At 37.7% G+C, this 19358-nt stretch overlaps 1 protein-coding gene across 2 annotated transcripts in view; it reads right to left on the bottom strand.

The window, feature by feature from the left end:
• The window catches only part of REV3L (REV3 like, DNA directed polymerase zeta catalytic subunit), a 170274-nt gene that overhangs the window by 92329 nt on the left and 58587 nt on the right, over positions 1–19358 (bottom strand). For both annotated transcript variants that reach the window (XM_075554663.1, XM_075554664.1), the window contains exons 2-6: positions 18238–18427; positions 16204–16278; positions 11665–11825; positions 4613–4709; positions 1879–1973 (exon numbers count right to left, since the gene is read on the bottom strand). In XM_075554663.1, the coding sequence (XP_075410778.1) occupies positions 1879–1973; positions 4613–4709; positions 11665–11825; positions 16204–16278; positions 18238–18427 (618 nt within the window). The remainder of the gene's footprint in view (positions 1–1878; positions 1974–4612; positions 4710–11664; positions 11826–16203; positions 16279–18237; positions 18428–19358) is intronic.

The raw sequence follows: 19358 nt of genomic DNA, 5'->3' as shown, positions 1-19358 counted from the left end.
AATTTGGCAGCAGCTGGTCATAAGGAGAAAGATGAGGCTTTCTGCTCCAATAAAAATTTACTGCCATGGAAACCCAAAGAGTGTCTACTCTGTCTTTCAGGGTCACTCTGAGTTGGAATTTGTTTTTTTTGAGATAACAGATCTATGCGTGCCTTCCCTGACTACTAGAAATAAAAAGCTAAAAAGTAGAGTATATGAAATTCTAATATGTTGGTGAACAATTAGTGAATAAATAAACTACATAATTAGAACTATAGAAGCAATCTTCCTAACATATTGCATCTTCTTTCTATAACATCATACTTTCCTAGTAATGTTTTATTCCCTAATTTTCCACTTTATTTTTGCTGACTTAAAAATAATATAACATTCCCCCCTCAAAGCTATAAATTTAATAAAAAAACAATCTTATGACCTTCAAAGAACTTTCCATTACACTTAATACATTTGTCAAATCTAGAAGTCCATGCTTGGAAACATTTTTCAAACTCATCTGTTTGGATGGCAGACAAGCACCTCTCACTTTTTTTTTCTTGACCACTTCTACATCCTCAAATGGCTATCCTTTCAAGTCCCTATTCAATCGTGGAAACAAAAAGAAGTTGCATGGAGCGAGGTCAGGTGAATAAGGTGTGAGGGGCAAAAGAGGAATGCTGTTTTTTTGTCCCCAAACTGGTGCACTGTGATGGCTGCATAAGCAGGTGCAATGTTGTGGTGGCAAAACTAGTCCCTCATCTCCTACAAATTAGGCCTTTTGGGATCGCACACTGTTTTGCAATCTTTTCAGAACCTCTAAACCAGTGGTTCTCAACCTGTGGGACATGACCCTTTTGGTTGTCGAATGACTCTTTACAGGGGTCACCAGATTCATAACAGTAGCAAAATTACAGTTATAAAGTAGCAAAACAATAATTTAATATTTTTATTGGGGGCTCTTACATCTCTTATCACAATCCATGCATTCATCCAGTGTGTAGGGAGACATTGGTCAGTGTAAGACATTAAAAAATAATAATAATTCATAAATTATCAAGGGTTCATGAGTTAGGGAAAAATGAGGAGCTGATACTAAGGGCTCAAGTAGAAAGAAAATGTTTTGAAAATGATGATGGCAACATGTACAAATGTGCTTGACATAATATATGGATGTATGGATTGATATAAGAGGTGTTCGAGCCCCCAATAAAATGATGAAAAATAAAATAAAAATAGCTATGTTAGTTTACAGAGCAAAGAACAATGAGGAAAATCAAAGCTACAATTAGTCACTCAAAGAAACAATTAGTCCAAGGATTAAGAGACTACACAAACCTGAGCCTCCATGACTACGAGACTAGAGAGTGCCAGCTACCACCACTGACCACTGTGATAATACTTAGCTACCGTTGCTTTGGAAGGGATCACATTAGAAAGTTCTGGAAAGAGTGGGAGAAAAATGTGGAACAAAACTCAAAATAAAAAAAGAAAAGACTGGGCTGACTGGTCATATGGAGACTGGTGGAACCCCTGGGACTATGGCCCTTCGTTACTCCTCAAGTTTGGAAATGAACTCACTCAGGGTGGCTCACTTTGCGGACAACCAATAAACACATCTATAAAGCGAATAGTAACACCAGGGAGGTGTGCACTCCCTTTAACACTCAACAATTTGATATCAAAGAATAGTACTCACCTGAGGACAAATTTCAGAAGGCCAGAAAGGTTAGGTAAAAGGAGGAATGGAAAAGGGAAACAGTCGGAAGTAGGATTACAATCAATGACAGGAAACGGAACGTGTATGGAAAACTGAACGTGTATGGTTTGCTTCACAAACCTTCACTCATATAACTCAAGTTAAAAAACATACACAACCACAGCAAAAAAACTCTATGTATATACCTTCAATGTCCAGCCGGTTTAAGATATCAGCAGCTACAGCATCCACTTCTAATTCACAGGTACTCTGTGGTTCAATGCCTTCCAATAATAAAGAGCTGTAATCAAAACACAACGAAGTACAATAACTATGCTAGAACAAAATCTGTGAATGTTTTTTAATGTTCACAATATTTCCAGTTCTGGTGTTGTCTTACGTTATTTAATGCTGCTAAAACAGAAATACAAGTAGGTGGCTTGAACAAATAGAAATTTATTTTCTTACAGTTAGGTGGAAAGAAGTCAAAATTCAAAGCTCTGGCTCTAGGGGACGACTTTCTCAACTCTGGAAGAAGGTCATTGTCTCCATGTGTCTGGCCATTGATCTTACCCCATTATTTCCTTTGTTTCCTTGCTTAGTCTTTTTATATGACTCAAGACACATTCTATACCAATTCTGCCTCAATAAGATAAAAAAGACCAACCATTTGCAAGTCGGATTATAACTACAGGCACATACTTTGGGGCCATAATTCAATCCATAATAGTCACTCAAAAACCACTCTACAGTAGATTACGGTGTTTAATTAATTCACAAATACTTATGACATTATATTGTGTGTGTATACAGAAATGAAAACCAGGAAGAGAAAGATACAAAATATATCGACAGAATCTCTAAAAAAATGTTTTTGTGCTCTGCTGTTAACCAAAGAGCTGACAGTTTGAGCATACTCAGAGGCACCTCACACGAATTCGCTTCTGAAAAATTAGTCAGCCTATGGAACACACTTGTACTATGGAACACATGGATTTGTCATTAGCTGCAACCTAAAGCAACGCTTTATTTTATTAAAAATTGTATTGACATCCCTAGAAATCCTTTTGCAGTATAGTTTACATCCCTTTTCAGTATAGTTTCCTTATATTACGTGCATATGAAATGGGCAGCAGCGCTGATAATGCAGTAATTAAATAATCAGCTACTAACTGAGAAGTCATTCCCAGTGGCAGTCTGCTCCCATGAAGCATTAGAGCCTTGGAAATCCAATGGGATAGTTCTACTGTGTTCTACAGAGTTGATGTAAATCAGAATTGACTCGATGAAAGTGAGTATGCTTTGGTATTTTGAATTAAGATCCTTTGCATTTTATTCTCCATTACATCCTAAAAAAAAAAAAACATATCCAGGAAAGAAAGGGATAGAGTAATAGTGCCAACAAAGGGATGCATTCATAATGCACATATGCACTCAATTGTTCAGGGACATTTTGCTCAACAATTATTTTACTCACTGTCATTAAGTTGATTCCAACTCATAGTGACCCAATAGAAAGGAGGAGAACTGCCCCTCTGTGTTGAGACTACACATCTGTATAGGAATAGAAGCCTCAAACAGACAGACAGACAATCACAAATGTACTGCCATCATCAGGTCAATTCTAACTCACGGACCCTATAGAACAGGGTAGAACTTCCCCTGTGGGTTTCTGACACTGTAACTCTTTACAGGAGTAGAAAGCCTCATATTTCTCCCTCAGTGGTTTCAAACTGCTGACCTTGCGGTTAGCAGCCCAACACATAATCCACTATGCCACTAGACTTCAGAAGCCTCATAGATGAGATGATTAGGGACAAAAAGAGAACATAAAATACAAATGAGAGAAAATGAGCACACTAAAACCAGGTTCAATGATACTTACTGTTTGCCCTGCCCTCAACTACTTCAGAACTGGAGAATTCTTTAAAATTCCCCAAAGCTATACAATTGAAAAACCATAGGAACATCCAATAGTAGAATTACAGCTAGAAAAAAAAACGGTGATGCCACAAGGTTATTAATTTTATAAATACAAACTACAGAAGTTTGCTGTTGTATTTGCCAACAAGGTTCTGTTTTTTGTCAGAGCCATGAAAGAGAACATTAGGAATGTCCCTGGTAGAATGAAAAAACAAAATCTAGTGTGGATCACAATGTACTTACATCAAAATTTAGGTCTCTACTAATTGACTTTACAATTCTGACAGCATGACTATGCATATCCCTCAATTATGATCAAAGAGGATTCACTGGAAGCTTAATCTATGTGTGGACCCTGCAAATGGAGTTTGGACTTCTGCTGTCATCCACAGCCTTCTACAAATCAGGGGCTCACAAATTAAACTCTGATATCATTCCCTCCTCCAGACTTGGATTTTATTATTTACAATCCTTGGATCACACACACTTGTGTGCTTCTTCCATGTGAACTTAGTTGATGCTTTGTTTAGATAGCTGCTTGTTTGAAGACAAGCCTTGAAGACCCCAGATGTATTCTTCCTGATAGGCAGGCACCATCTAGTTTTTTCATTCGTTTGGCATAGCACCCATATATCTTCAGTGATATGTTTATGAGGGCTAACATCAAGCAGGGCCATATCCTACGAACTAATTGTTCTTAGATTGGGGCTAGAATTAAGTGTGAGCCCCAAATACATTCATTTACTTATGGTTTATAGATATCCCTGGTTTATCTTAGAGCCCTTTCATTGTCATTTAATGTTAAAGAATATAATCATTTCCCTGACATTAGGTAATTCTATTGATAGTGCCATCATTGTAACATATTAATGCTGAGATTTGTTTTTTGATAAACATAACTCTTAATTCTATATAATAAAAGGTTGACACTATATTAAGTCACAGAAGCTACTGATTTCTAATCTTACTTAGGATACATGTTAACACGTTTTCTTTTCCTTTGCAATACTATCTAACCTTGGTATTTCATCTTCTTCCCAGCAAAATAGATAATCAGTAAAGGAATTTCCTGATAACTGATCCTTGCAAGTTCCACTGGGATGCATTGTGGCACCTAGAAATAGAAAGGTAAAAGGAAATACATTTTTAGTTTGCATTATTCATTAATTATCCGATAAGTAAGATAACAGCTACCATTGACCAGTTTGTCATCCTGTGTTGGCTTGTGTGTTGCTGGAAGCTTTGCCACTGTTATTTCAGATACCAGCAGGATCACCCATAGTGGACTTTTCTTTCTTAAATTAATCATTTTACTGGGAGCACTTACAGATACTACAACAGTCCATAATTCAATTAGATCTAGCATAATTGTGCAAGTGCTACCATCGTCAGGTTAAAAACATTTTCTTTCTTCTTGAACTCTTTCATATCTGCTTCCATTTATCCCTTCCACTGCCCCCCACCCCCATGTTATCAGGAGGGAAGAAAGTTAAGCAGTTAACAGTCATCTCTGTCTCTTTCTCCATGGGACAAAGGGAGTTCCTGGGCAGTCAAGCATACCTCATTATGCATAGATGACTTTCCTCCTGGGGAATCTTAAGGACCATTCAAATTTAGCAGTTGATAAAATACAACAGCTATTAAGTCACACAACACAATTGTTCAACTTGGGAATTTTATACTATCTAAGATACTGAGAGATGAGGAAAATTGGAACTTGTTAAGCTACATCTGAGATTATTATTATTATCCACTAGCATTAGGTCATCAACAAGTTAATTATTTTTGGCTTCATATTACAAGTTATCACCATAAGACAATATTTTAAAAGAGGTATTGCTGTGTATAATTCACTACTCAAAGAAATTTCTAACAAGTTAGAGAAACAAATATAACTATTTGTAAATTTAAGACTATACAATATGACAAAATAATTTATAAATTATCAAGGGTTCATGGGAGGAGCAGAGAAGTAGGGGGAAAATGAGGAGCTGATGCCAGGGACTTATGTGGAGAGCAAATGTTTTGAGAATGATGAGGGTAACGAATGTACAAATGTGCTTTATACAATTGATGTATGTATGGATTGTGATGAGTTGTATGAGTCCCCAATAAAATGGTAAAAAAATACGGTGAAAAAAAGACTATACATTACAGCACTAGAAACAGTAACAATTTGATAAAGATTCTGAATTATACTTTTAAAAAAATCTGCAGTAAATAATTTTAATATCAAATTCTTGGTAGTCTAGGGTGTTATAGTTCAGCAATTCTGGCCCATGGAGACTAATTTTTCTCATGGGTCAGTATCTATATTTTGTGTTATATATATTATATTTGAAATTTCATTTCTTTTTTTTGAAATTTCATTTCTATGAATAATCTGAAACCTAGAATTTAGTTACATAAGCTCTGAAAAGGATTTGCATTTAATTCCGCATATCAAAGTATATTATTATCCTAAAGTCACTATCAGATCACGTTTTAAATTTGAGACTCTCTTTAACTCCCAGATGATTCAAAGCGTCTCCAAGGATGCCCCACGCTTCCCAGATTGTGCTCAAGTTAGGGGAGTCTGTGGAGCGCTGCCATGTGTCCAGCAAAGCTGTGGGCTTGGTTTCTGTCTCTCTCACCTGGTGAGGCTCTTTCAAGGAAGGTTCTAAATGTTCCATGATTAGTAAATGCCTTCAGAGAAAATTGATGTGTTCAACACTCTATTCGCTTCTTTGGTTGGTAGTCTTTATTGCTATCTAATCTCTTTTATGATCCCCATACCCCCACCCCGCTAGTTTACCTAGTTTTTTAAGTTGTTTTAAGAAGAAGAGCTGGTTTCAATAATTTAACCCACTATTCAGAAAAACAAAAAGTCTTCTAGGATGATTTCTGAAAAGAGTTTGGGTAAAAGAGATAAGAGGAGAGGATGTTATAAGAAAATGGCTGAGATGGGAGAACAAAATAAAAATTAAAAAAGAAAGAAAATGGCTGATTAAACTAAGAATTTTTAAAATGACCTCTAGTTTAAGAAGATTGGGAGTAAAGGGAAAGAAGAAAGAAAGAAAAAATCCAAAAGGGACTGCTGATTTCATTTTAAGAGAAGGGATCCAAGAAGAGTAAGAAGGCAACAGATCCTGGAACATTCTCTCTAACATAACATGCATTAACACCTTCCTGAACATATTTTGGAGAATGTTCCAAGAGAAAAAGAGAGAGTGATTTGAACAAAGTTGAATGGGTTTAAAATTTTGGGAGTAAAATGCTTCCTTAGTGTAAGACTCAGTCTTTATGTGCATTGCAATTTTTAAAAAGTATGGCAGTTAGGAAGAGGGGCAAACAGAGAGTGATAAGAGAAACACCGCGGCAATGACTACGATGCACTAAACAAAAATTCCCAACAGTGGCCCTATTGTACACTGATGAATGAACTGCAAGTGCGCTGAGAAACTGGTCCCCCCTCAACTCTGGGCAAAACTCGACGTACCACCCCATAGTTAATTCTGTCAACATGGAACCTTTACTTCAGGATGGCATACAATTATTATTTTAAAAATAATTTTATTGGGGGCTCGTACAATTCTCATCAGAATTCTTACATACACCCATTGTGTCAAGCACATTTGTACATTCGCTGCCATCTTCATTCTCAAAACATTTGCCTTCTACCTGAGCCCTTAATATCTGCTGCTCACTTTCCCCCCTCCCTCCCTTCTCCCCCCACCCTCATGAACCCTCCACAATTCATAAATTATTTTGTCATATGTTACACTGTCTGACATTTTCCCCTGCCCTCTTCTCTGCTGTCCATCCCCCAATGAGGAGGCTATATGTAGATTCTTGGCATCGGTCCCCCCTTTCTACCCCACATTGCCTCCAACCTCCAGGCATCGCCACTCTCACCACTGGTCCTGAAGGGGTCATCTGTCCTGGATTCCCTGTGTTTCCAGTTGCTATCTGTACCAGTGTACATCCTCTGGTCTAGCCAAATTTGAAAGGTAGAATTGGGATCATGACAGTGCGGGGGGGAGGAACATTTAAGAATTAAGAGGATACTAAATGCTTCCTCCCCCCTACACCCCACTATCATGATCCGAATTTTACCTTGCACGTCTGGATAGAGCAGAGGATGTACACTGGTGCAGATAGGAGCTGGAGGCACAGGGAATCCAGGGCGGATGACACCTTCAGGACTAGGGGTGTGAAGGGCGATACTGGGAGGGTAGAGAGTGAGTGGGTTGGAAAGAGGGAACCGATTACAAGGATCTACATGTGACCTCTTCCCTGGGGGACGGACAACAGAAAAGCGGGTGAAGGGAGACTTGGGCAGGGCAAGATACGACAAAATAATAATTTATAAATTATCAAGGGCTCATGAGGGAGGGGGGAGTGGGGAGGGAGGGGAAAAAAAGAGGACCTGATGGCAGGGGCTGAAGTGGAGAGCAAATGCTTTGAAAATGATGAGGGCAAAGAATGTACAGATGTGTTTTACACAATTGATGTATGTATGGATTGTGATAAGAGTTGTAAGAGCCCCTAATAAAATGTTTAAAAAAAAAAAAAAAGAACTAGAGGAAAGTTGTTTCATCGTTGCTACCCTGCACCCTGACTAGCTCATCTCCTCCCCACAACCCTTCAGTAAGGGGGTGTCCAGTTGCCTTTCGATGGGCTTTGAGTCTACACTCTGCACTCTCCCACATCTACAATGATATGATTTTTTGTTTTTTGATGCTTGATACCTGATCCCTTCGACAGCTCGTGATCACACAGGCTGGTTTGCTTCTTCCCTGTGGACTTTGTTGCTTCTGAGCTAGATGGTTCCTTGTTTATCTTCAAGCCTTTAAGACCCCAGACGCTGTATCTTTTGATAGCTGGGCACCATCAGCTTTCTTCATCATGTTTGCTTATGTACACGTTTGTCTTCAGTGATTGTATCAGGAAGGTGGGCACCCACTTATAAGATTTTTAGTTCTTTGATGTCTAGTAACTGGTCCCTTCTCACCTCGTGGTCAGACAGGCTGGTGTGCTTCTTCCATGTGGGCTTTGATGCTTCTCAGCTAGATGGCTGCTTGTTTATCTTCAAGCCTTTAAGACCCCAGACACTTTATCTTTTGATAGCCGGGCAACATTAGCTTTTTTCACATTTGCTTATGCACACATTTTTCTTCAGCAATTGTGTCGGGAAGGTGTGCAAGGATGGCATACAATTATTATACATATCAAAATCAAAAGACATGATTCAAGAATATTCTTAATTCCTGTTAATCATCTGATTAAAGTAAAAGTAAAGAAGTGAAAACATTGCAGGTAGAATGGAAGACAGCCTTAAAAATGATACTCTAGAAAACAGAGTAACTAAAAAGTTCTCAAAAGATTAATTTTATTTAAATGAGAGCTGAATTAATTTATAATATGATCAAGTACTCATTTTGTATCAAATGATATTCCACGTCCTAAGGATGTCATAGACAACTTGACAACTCAAGATCTTCTCTCTGAGTTTATACACTGTGGAAGGGCCAGTGTATAAATTAACAAAAATATCAGTCAGTGAATGTTAAGTGTTTTGTAGAGAATTAAATTAGAAGTGATAGAGTGGCCACTTGGATTAGGTGTTAAAGGAAGGGTTCTCCATAGCTGACTTTAAATTGAGGTTACAATGACACGAAGTAGCCAAATAGTGGTAGATCACGAAGAGTATTCTAGATAGTGAAGCCAACAGTGCATGGATCTAAGCAGACAAGTATGAAATGAAGGGACTTCAAAAACTTCATAGAAATTTTTCACTATCTTTTCATTCCATTTGTCTATGAACTTTTTGAAGCCCCTTGCATAGATACTGGAAGAAAGCCAGTGACGTCAGAAAGTAATGGATTCACAGCAAGAATTTTAAAAACCATAATGGCGCTGGAGGTTAATGGTAGAGCATGTGGAACTTTGTAAATTAGGAAAATGATTAGATTTGAACTTGTAATTTTAGTAGCCAATTAAGTTCACTGTACTTTCTTTGGAAATACTTGTTTGTCCTGATGGAGATGATAACACTTTATCAGGACAAAATGGCAGATAGTTTAAAAAGTACCAATTCTAAAGTTTGTTAGTATAATTTTTTAAAAACATTAGATAGGGCAATACAGGTCCCCAAAAAGGGAAGATAACAAATATTTCAGAACTGCCTATGTATCAGGTAATTTATACACATGTCCTATCTTGTGCAATCCTCAAAACCTTCCTGCGTTTCTAGAAAGACCAGTATGTTCATTATGTCTAATAACACAGTCCAGTGATAATAAAGATGAGAGCTCAATTTGGGGGCGTCAAACCCATGGTATTTCCAGAATGGTACTAATGTCCTCCCCATATTACATCAGACATACATGTTCTATGAAAACCAAGCTATAATGTTCACTTCTTAAGGAGTACAGGAAACTTGCAAATATGAGGAGCTTCAAAAAGTTTGTGAAAAAATTGAATTAAAAGATAAAGAAATTTCTTCCATTAACTTTTTGAAACTATTCCTATTGTAAAAATTAAGGCATATACTCCTCATAAGTAATCAGTGGATTAAGGAATATTTTACAAGGGAAATTAGAAAATCCTGAGATGAATCAAAAGATACACATTATATACGAGGGGTCATGCCTCCCCAAAATGGGAGTTTTTTCCCCCTCAAAGCTATGTAATTTTTTTTTACAAAGCAACCTTATCACTTTCAAAGTACTCTCCATTGCACGTAATACATTTGCCAAATCTGCAATTCCATTCTTAAACTCATTTTTCAAACTCGTCTCTTTTTGGATGGCTGACAGCACCTCCCTCATTTTTTCTTCACCTCTTCTAAGTTGTCAAATTGCTGTCCTTTCATGTCCCTCTGCATTCACAGAAACAAAAAGAAGTTGCATGGAGTAAGGTGCGTGGGGCAAGAGAGGTATGCTATTTTTTGGCCAAAAACTGGTGCAATGAGATGGTTGCATGAGCAGGTGCATGCTGTGGTGGCAAAACCAGTCCCATCTGCCACCAATCAGGCTTTTTAGTCACACAGTTATGCAACTTTTCAGAACCTCTAAATAGAAAGCTTGATTAACAGTCTGACCTGGTGGAATGAACTGCAAACGCACTAGGAGTCAACATTTACATCTATTCAGGAAGGTGACCGACATCCAGACAAGCTTTTCCATCAAGGGACATTTCACCTTTTTTGAAATGAGAAAAGCACTTGTGCACTTGAGTTTTTCCCATAGCGCTGTCCTCGTAAGCTGTGTTCAATATCACGACAGTTTCTGCAATATCACTACAGTTTTTCCCAAGCAGTGAACAAAATTTCAGTCACATGTTGTTCTCTTAAATTGGCCATCATTAAAAAAAAGGTTCAACCAAAACTGCTTTCACGAAAAAATTCACTGTGATTAGAAAGAACCTTCCCAGGTGACGTCAGTGGGTGCACTAACTCAAACCAAGTTCCTTGATGCTCGCCTAGTGGGAAACATGTGTACTCTGAGAGCTCTGCTCTGCCCAGCACAATCTGGGTTGTTTTTTTATACCCCCCCATATACCTCAACCTACAGGGTGCAGGGCAAAACACTGTAGAATTTAAAATTTATGCAGGTAAATGCCTACATTTTAAAAAAGAAGATGATTATGGAATTCTACGTGGTGGGAGAGTAGGGAGTGCTAGTTAATGGGCATGGGTGTCTTTATGAGGGGACTCGGGTGATGGTTTCACAACTCTGAATATGCTAAAAGTCACGAATCACACACTTTAAATGAGTGAATTGTATATGACTTATACTTCATTATCTGTTACAAAAACAAAGACAACAAAAATAATTTCTTTTAAGATGCTTCACCTGACTCATTTGAATCCCAATTCAATTCTTAATTTCTAAGTGTATGTGCTATTTTATAAATCATGATTAAATACCAAATTTTAATCTGTTTGGAAATGTTGGTGATAACATCTGTACAAGTGTGCTTAATACATTTGAATGATGGATGGTTGTAAGATATGTAAGAGATACCCAATAAAATGATTAATAATAATAAAAAAATTTAATCTGAACCTGTGAAATTAACCTTACTTTTCCTTTTTGCTTTCCGGAACTTGACAGCAGCCAGATTTATTAGGTTCATTCCATACAAATTGTAGTCAATGAAGAGCTGGAGGAGGTAGGGAATATGAGCTTCATGAGGCTGGTAAAATTTATTCATTATGGCTCCACTTTGCAAAAGTTCACATATCCTAAATTAGAAGAAAAAGAGTTCTATCAGGAAATTATATTCCCTAAAATGTTAAGATAATTATTATGCAGATAGAGAATAAAATGTAGCATGTAAGCACACAAAAGCTCATTTAGATTTTTATTGAAAGTTTTTGTTAAAAAGCCAGTGTCAAAAGAATTTTAAAATATGAACTTTCCCTTTAAAAATATAGAAATACATTTGAAATCATTACACAAACATTCTAAAAAAGCAAAAAGGAGGGAAGAAAGGAGAAGGGGAACCGATCGCACAACGATCAACACGTTAATATCCCTATCCTACCCCAGGGGGATGAACAACAGAACCACGGGTGAAGGGAGACAATTTATAAAATATAAACAATAATAATTTAAAAGTTATCAAAGGGTCACAAGAGTGGGAGGGAGGGAAAAAAGAGGAACTGATACCAAAGGCTCAAATACACAGTAAATGTTTAGAAAATGATGATGGCAACATATGTACAACCATGCTTGAAACAACTGGTGTATGGAATGTCAGAAGAACTGCAAGAGACCCCAATACATTTTTTTAAAGAAAAAGAAAATGAGATGCATAAGCTCACTGTTCAGAAGTGTCATCACTTATTTTTTCTTAGCTGTTTATTTCTCCCCCACCTTCATGATGGAACATACAAACAACAGACAACTATAATTACCATATATACTTGAGCATAAGCCAACCCGAACATCAGCCGAGGCACCTAATTTTACCACAAAACTGCATTAAAAATGTGCTGAACAACTCAGCTTACACATGAGTATACACAGTATTAAGTGGAATGCAGGGGAAACACATGAAGCATCTAGAAGAGATAGCAAATTGATGATTTCTGTAAGGTCTTTGTGGGGACTCTAAGTCTCTAAGTAGGAGATGAATTCGAGGTACTTTTTCTTCAATACAACGATAGAATAGCTTATGCAGATAAAATTGCAAGGATCAAAAGAAAACAGCTTATTTAGCAACTGAAGCCACTGAATTAAGTTTTGTCAGACTGGAGTGGGGGGGGGGGTTAGAGAGCTAGTGAGAAGACCAACAGGGCAGGGTCTGCTAAGACATTTGAATAGGTGGTGGAATTTGCCTGAGCAGGGAACAGAGCAAGTGAAATGACCAGACTAATCACCAAACGCATAAGATTAGAGATGGAGAGCGAGGAGGCTATAATGGGAAAACTAAGTTAATGGTGGCTGAAACAGGGATCATGGAAAAAAATGATGCCAAAAATACATCAAAAGTGAAAGGGGATATTAAGGGGGATAGAAGGAAAATGTTTTGAGAATGATGATGGCAACAAATGTACATATGTTCTTGACACAATGGATGTATGTATGGATTGTGGTAAGAATTGTACGAGCCCCTAATAAAATGATTTACAAAAAGGGTCAGAATTTGACAAACTAGATGTGGAGAGTGAGGTAAAAAGCTGAGGATGATGTCTAAATATTTAGCTTAAAGCAACTGATGACAATGCTGTCATTTATTAAAGTGGAAAATACTGAAGGAAAAATGGAGTTTTCTTTTTCTTTTTGAGGAGGAAGATGGATTAAGTCAAGGAGCCCTGGTTGCACAATAGTAAAACTGCTTAACTGTTAAAAAAAAAGTTGGCAGTTCAAACACAACAGCTGCTCTGGGCAAGAAAGACGTGGCATTCTGCTTCCTATGGGACAGTTGTGCTCTATCTTCTAGAATTTCTAGAGAAATTTAAATAATCGGCTGAAATGGGACAAGTAAAAAGTGGCAGAGCTAAAACTCAAAACAAATTTTCTGACTGTTGAACCCTCACTCTAGAAGGATTAATCGATCTATTCAGTGGGTGGCTTAATATATTGATATATTTGAAAGTCAAATGTCTAAAGGTTGAAACCAAACCAAACCAAACCATGAAGATAGAAAAGAAGGTTGAATGCCTAAGACAGAAACCCACAGAGTAACTGTTCTTACTATGTTAGGTACTGCTGAGTAGATCTTTCAGCTTCTTGCTTTTGCTTTTTTAAACTGTTTATTGTGATGTGGGTGGACTGCAGAGCAAATTGGTTTTCTGTTCCAAAATTTAAACATATTTAGCTTTAAAAATTTTTAAAATTTATTTATTAAATCATTTTATTGGGGGCTTGTACAATTCTTATCACAATCCATACATACATCCATTGTGTCAAGAACATATGTACATTTGTTGCCATCATCATTCTCAAAACATTTGCCTTCTACCTGAGCCCTTAATATCAGCTGCTCATTTTCCCCCTTCCTCCCCACTACACCTCATGAACTCTTCATCATTCAGAAATTATTATTTTGTCATATATTACACTGTCCGACGTCTCCCCCCACCTTCTTCTCTGCTGTTTCTCTCTCAGGGAGGAAGCTATACGTAGATTTTGTAATCAGTTAATGTTTAGTTTTTTAACACTGTTTGCAATCCACACTCTTCCCACTACACCTCCATGTTTCCCATTTGTATTCACCGCCTACGCCCAGTGAGCAGTCTGCTCTTTTACTTTGTAGCCTGTATCAGAAACTTTGAGTTTATATAAGGTTTTGTTAGCTGTTCACTGCCTCTTTTCTAAGCTACAAGTTCCTTGAGGCCAAGAGTCATGAAAATTTTGCTCACTACTCTTTACCCCACAAATTCCATAGTGCATCATATAATATAGGTACTTTACATATTTAAAAAATGTATACATAAATAATTGTTAAACCAGGCAACTTCAGATGAATACTGAAATAAGAAGACTGTAAAATGTAATGTAAACTTGTTGGAAAAGTTTAATAAGTGATTGCTATAGTCCAAATAAGATAAATCAATTACATTTATACAAGTAGAATTACAATTTAGAAGTTATCTATTCAAAACAAAAATACTTATACCTGGTTCCCTCTTTGAGCACATTTTGTGGCTAGGAAGTTTAACTTTTTATCTCAGGTGTGCAAGAAAAAGTAAGAATCCATAGCTTGCTCTTTTGTACTCAATTAACATGAGAAAGTGTGAGTGGAGGGGATCTTGCCTGAAAACACAAACACACACACACCCCACTCATTCTGGAATATTTGGTACCTTACATAAACCAAACCAAACCAAACCCACTGTAGTTCAGTCAATGCCAACTCATAGTGACCCTATAGGACAGAACTGTCCCTGTACGTTTCCAAGACTATAACCTTTTACAGGAGCAGAAAGCTCCATCTTTCTCTTCAAGTGCAGCTAGTGGTTTCAAACTGCTGACCTTTTGAATCATAGCCCAACTGGTAACCACTATACTACCAGGGTTCCTTCACCTATGCATAATACTGTTTAAGATAAGGCAAGGGGTAAGGCTACAGGAAAAGCTAGCTCTCGCTGATTACCTAGAAAAGGGAATAATCATTGGGATGAAGGACTCAAAAGCCTAATGAATGACCTAATCCAGAGAAAACCTCATGTCCTTGTTGGTTGTGTGTCTCAGTACCTTAATTCATTCTGGGGAGACATTTAATTTGTGTTCTAAGAAAAGGATGGCCCCTTTAGAGCCCAGCACCTGAGGGCAAAGAGATCCTCCTGAAAAATCAATACTCACCCTCTTCATACTAGTCTCCACCAGACAGTAAAAACCCTTGTTTTGAACCCAAAAGATGTCTGAAATCTTTTATATATGTGTCCTTCCTGCCACTAATAACCTGAGCTCCAAGATAATGTAGAAAGTGGGCTAAAGACTAGTTGAATGAAGGGGGCAGGGAAAGACTACTAAACACCCCCCAAAACAAACAAACCAACCAACCTCAGGATATAAGGTTTTATTAAGGAATCAGCCCTACTGGTGTGGTGGTTATGCGTTGGGACTGTGGTCCACAGTCTGCAGTTTGAAACCACCAGCAGCTCTGCAGGAAAAAGATGGGGGGTTTCTATTTGTAATTGGTTACAGTCTCAGAAACCCACAGCATGTTGCTATGAGACAGCCCGAGTTTGATGACAGTGAGTTTGGTTTAGAAAGAACCAGCAAGAGTCAGGAAGCCCTTTCACCCTAGCCTCTCACACATTTCCCCTATGTTTCGAAACTTGAGAGCAAGGTTCTCTTAGTAGTCAATACCTGGGATGGCCAGCAGAGCACTAAGACCATAAAAGGCAGCTTTAACTTCTTACCTACTCCTACAAATTCCATATACCTACGATACAAGGGAAGCTTAAGGGACCATGAACCAAGATCCTGCTATTCTTAAAATATTTTTCCTAGAGCCCCAAACATAAACATTAGCCAATTCATAAATCTCTCTGTAGAAATATATATATGTATTTATCATGGTCTCTTTCTTTAATATATACGGCTTCTGTATTTTTTATTACTAAAGTACTTAAATGATAGTTTTCAGAGACTTATTTATCTTTGTACCTTTTCACCATTGCAGGATTATAAAGATAGATCTTCATAAAGTGTCTTTCCTTCTCATGATAACCATAAAAAGGCCTGAAATATAAGAAAAGGGTATTTTAAATGATTTCCATCAGTCAGAGATAAAGTAACACAACTTACTGCCCTAATTAGACTGTACTGGCTTGATTCCATTTTACTTTAATATTATAAAGCAAAGACCTTCCAATTAAATATTACTTAAAGTGTGGGAAGGAGGGCTTTGAATTAGTCAAACCATACCCAGTTTATTATTTTTTACGGGATCACTTAAAAAATTAGGGACAGAAAGGAGCAGCAAACAACCTCAATTCATCATGACTCTTATAATGTGTCCTTTTTCTGTCTTTTAAATGAATATGTAGTAGAGAAAAGAGGTCTTCCATGCCCTTCTCCCATCTCCTTCACTCCCAGTCTCAAGCCTATCACACTTTCATTTCTTTTTGTGGTTGAAAAAAAAACCTTAGTGTTTCTCAAAAACAGTCCTATAAATAACAACACACATATCATCTTCCCTATTCAGCTGTTACAACTAATTGTGCAAGTTCACAAAGCAGCAACATAAAATGGTATGGATACATAGGGAGATTCTTTGGCAGGAAGTTAAAAAAAAGTCAAATATTGCTCAAAATCAAGCAATAACTCAGAAAAAGTGTGGGACACCGAATTTCTACCATGTTTTTTCTGTGTGCCCAAGTCCTCTAATTTAAAAAAGATGCCAAAAATGCAGGAGATTTATTATGGAAAATACTTGTGACAGAATAAGAAGAGGGAGCCAACAGAGGTTGGGAGAACCATATGGTCTAATGTGAAGTGAAAGAAAGAGGAATGGAAGGAAGTTTGGGTCTTGCATTGCAGTGCAATTCTAATGAAAGTTCAGCAAAGCCATCATGGAAACCTCAAGCTAGTTGCCCCCTAGGAGTCCTGTGTGTCTTATCTTCCTACACTAAGGAACAGGACCTCCTAAGTACCCCTCCCATGTTCAGTCACTGGCTGAGAGCAGTCTCTGCAAAGTGTTTTCAGATCACATGGGGTGATGGATTAGGTTTCAGTATGCAACAGTGGGGTCATCAGTCATTCAGGCTCCTTGCAGTTGAAGATCTGAGAAGGGCATTCTCATGACTGTCATTCCAGATTATGGTGATGTTTCTGATCCTGGGCCATTCGGTGAGAACTACTGGTCTACATGATTCCCATCCTCTCATACCTTTCTAATCTCATTTTGTTCTACTTTCCCCTTTCACGCTGCACCTCCTCTTTCACCTCCTTCAAGTCTTTGCTAAAAAGTCATTTGCCTAGGCAGTGAAATCTTCCTTGATTAAAAACAAACAATTACACTCGCTGCCATCAAAGTGACTCACAGCTACCCTAAAGGACAGAGCAGACTGTTCCACAGGGTTTCTGCCATAACTTTCTCTTGTGAAGTGGTTGATGGGTTCAAACTGTCAGCCTTTTGGTTAGCAGCCAAGTACTTAACCACTGCGCTCCTTCTTCATTATCCTATTTAAAAGTTCCACTTGCCCACTTCTCCACACCTAACTCCTAACGTCTCCTTATCCTGTCCTATACCATCTTTTCTTTCTATAGCATTATTCACCTTTAATAAACAGATTTATTCCATGTACATTCTAAAGGTCTGTTTCCCACCACTACAGAGGTAAGCTCCACGGCAACAAGCACCTCTGGTTTGTTTATCAATCTATCTCAAGTGCCTGGAACAGTGCTTGAGACATTGACCAGGCTTAATACATACTTACAATATGAGTAAATTTCTATAGTATTAGGAAGCTGGAGAAACAGGAAAGATTAAAACAGAGATCAATGTTAACCATTTATCCCTTTTTGATAGACATTTATTTTAAAAGTTATCACAAGAAGCTCTCCCCATTTACACTAACTAGACTAGAGGTAAAGAGAACATGAACAAAGTGTTTTTGAATCAGATGTTTCTTCTAATTAGAATACTAATAGATCTATAGATAAATCAAAATTTGAAAAGATTTATCATATACTTACATTCCTGATACTAATGACACTTTGAACACATGCTGAGCAGTGGAAGATGGATTGCCTAAAGCCACATTAAGTGCTCTGTCGATACTGAACGCCATCTGAGAGAGATAGCTTTCTGGCTGCTGTCCACAACCATCATATGGCACGTAGAGGTAAGGAAAGATGCCATGTAGATGAAGACACGTCTTCTGACCTAAAATGTAACATATTATACAGTTTAGTCTTGAGAAGCTTTCAACATTTTTAGCATTACAATGTCAGTACAAGTCACTTAAATGTTCTAATGGCAGCACAGTTTACCTTAGGTAAAGGTTGAAAATAAACTCAGTTAAACCCACCTCTCTTAACTGTATTTTACAACAGAACACTTAGAAACACTTTGTAAACACCAGCATTTTTATGATTGATTAGTAATTCTAGTGAAAATGATCACAACCCAATCAGTGTTATGTACATCACTGAATCAACCTACAATGCCACTTAGCAGTGTCAGGAAGCTTTTAGGAATTCACTGAAAGTTTACTAAAGACATCAATTAATGTCTGTTTTGCATAAATGTTTTCAAACAAAAGATTTCCCTAAACCCAAGATATCGCCAGGTGAAAAGTAAAATCAGTTTGAGTGTGTGAAATTTTACTATTAGAAAAAACAAACAGCAGCAACAAATCAAAACAAAACCCCTACAGAGCAGTCATCTGCAACAGACTTGAAGATATCTAACTTGTATATTTGGGGGTGGGGGTGGGAACAGGGAGATGAGAGGTAAACACAAGCCTGCACCCTTTCACGAAGTCATTCTATCAACCAAGGTTCAGAAAGGGTTAAATGGTGCTGGCTTGCCAACAGAGGGTCTGCACAGCTCTGATAACGGAATACAGCAAGAAACCACAAACGCAGCGCTACAGAAAGAGCCAAGTGTCTCGGACAAGGTGAGTAACAAGAAAAACAGCATCAAAAGCAGACGCACTGTTACTCCCCTGAACCTGGCAGGCGGTATAGAAGTGGCTCCTGTCATCAGAGACTTGTCCCCAGCCCCCCTTAGGTGCATGCCATTTGTCTAATTTACACAGAGAGGAGAGAGCCATGATGGAAGAACACATCCATTTTTCTCATGCTGTCACTCA

The sequence above is a fragment of the Tenrec ecaudatus genome, chromosome 7 (genome assembly GCF_050624435.1).
Source record: "Tenrec ecaudatus isolate mTenEca1 chromosome 7, mTenEca1.hap1, whole genome shotgun sequence".
Classification (NCBI taxonomy): Eukaryota; Metazoa; Chordata; class Mammalia; order Afrosoricida; family Tenrecidae; genus Tenrec; species Tenrec ecaudatus.
Note: the sequence above shows the minus strand (reverse complement) of the source record. Positions and strands in the feature narration are given on the sequence as shown.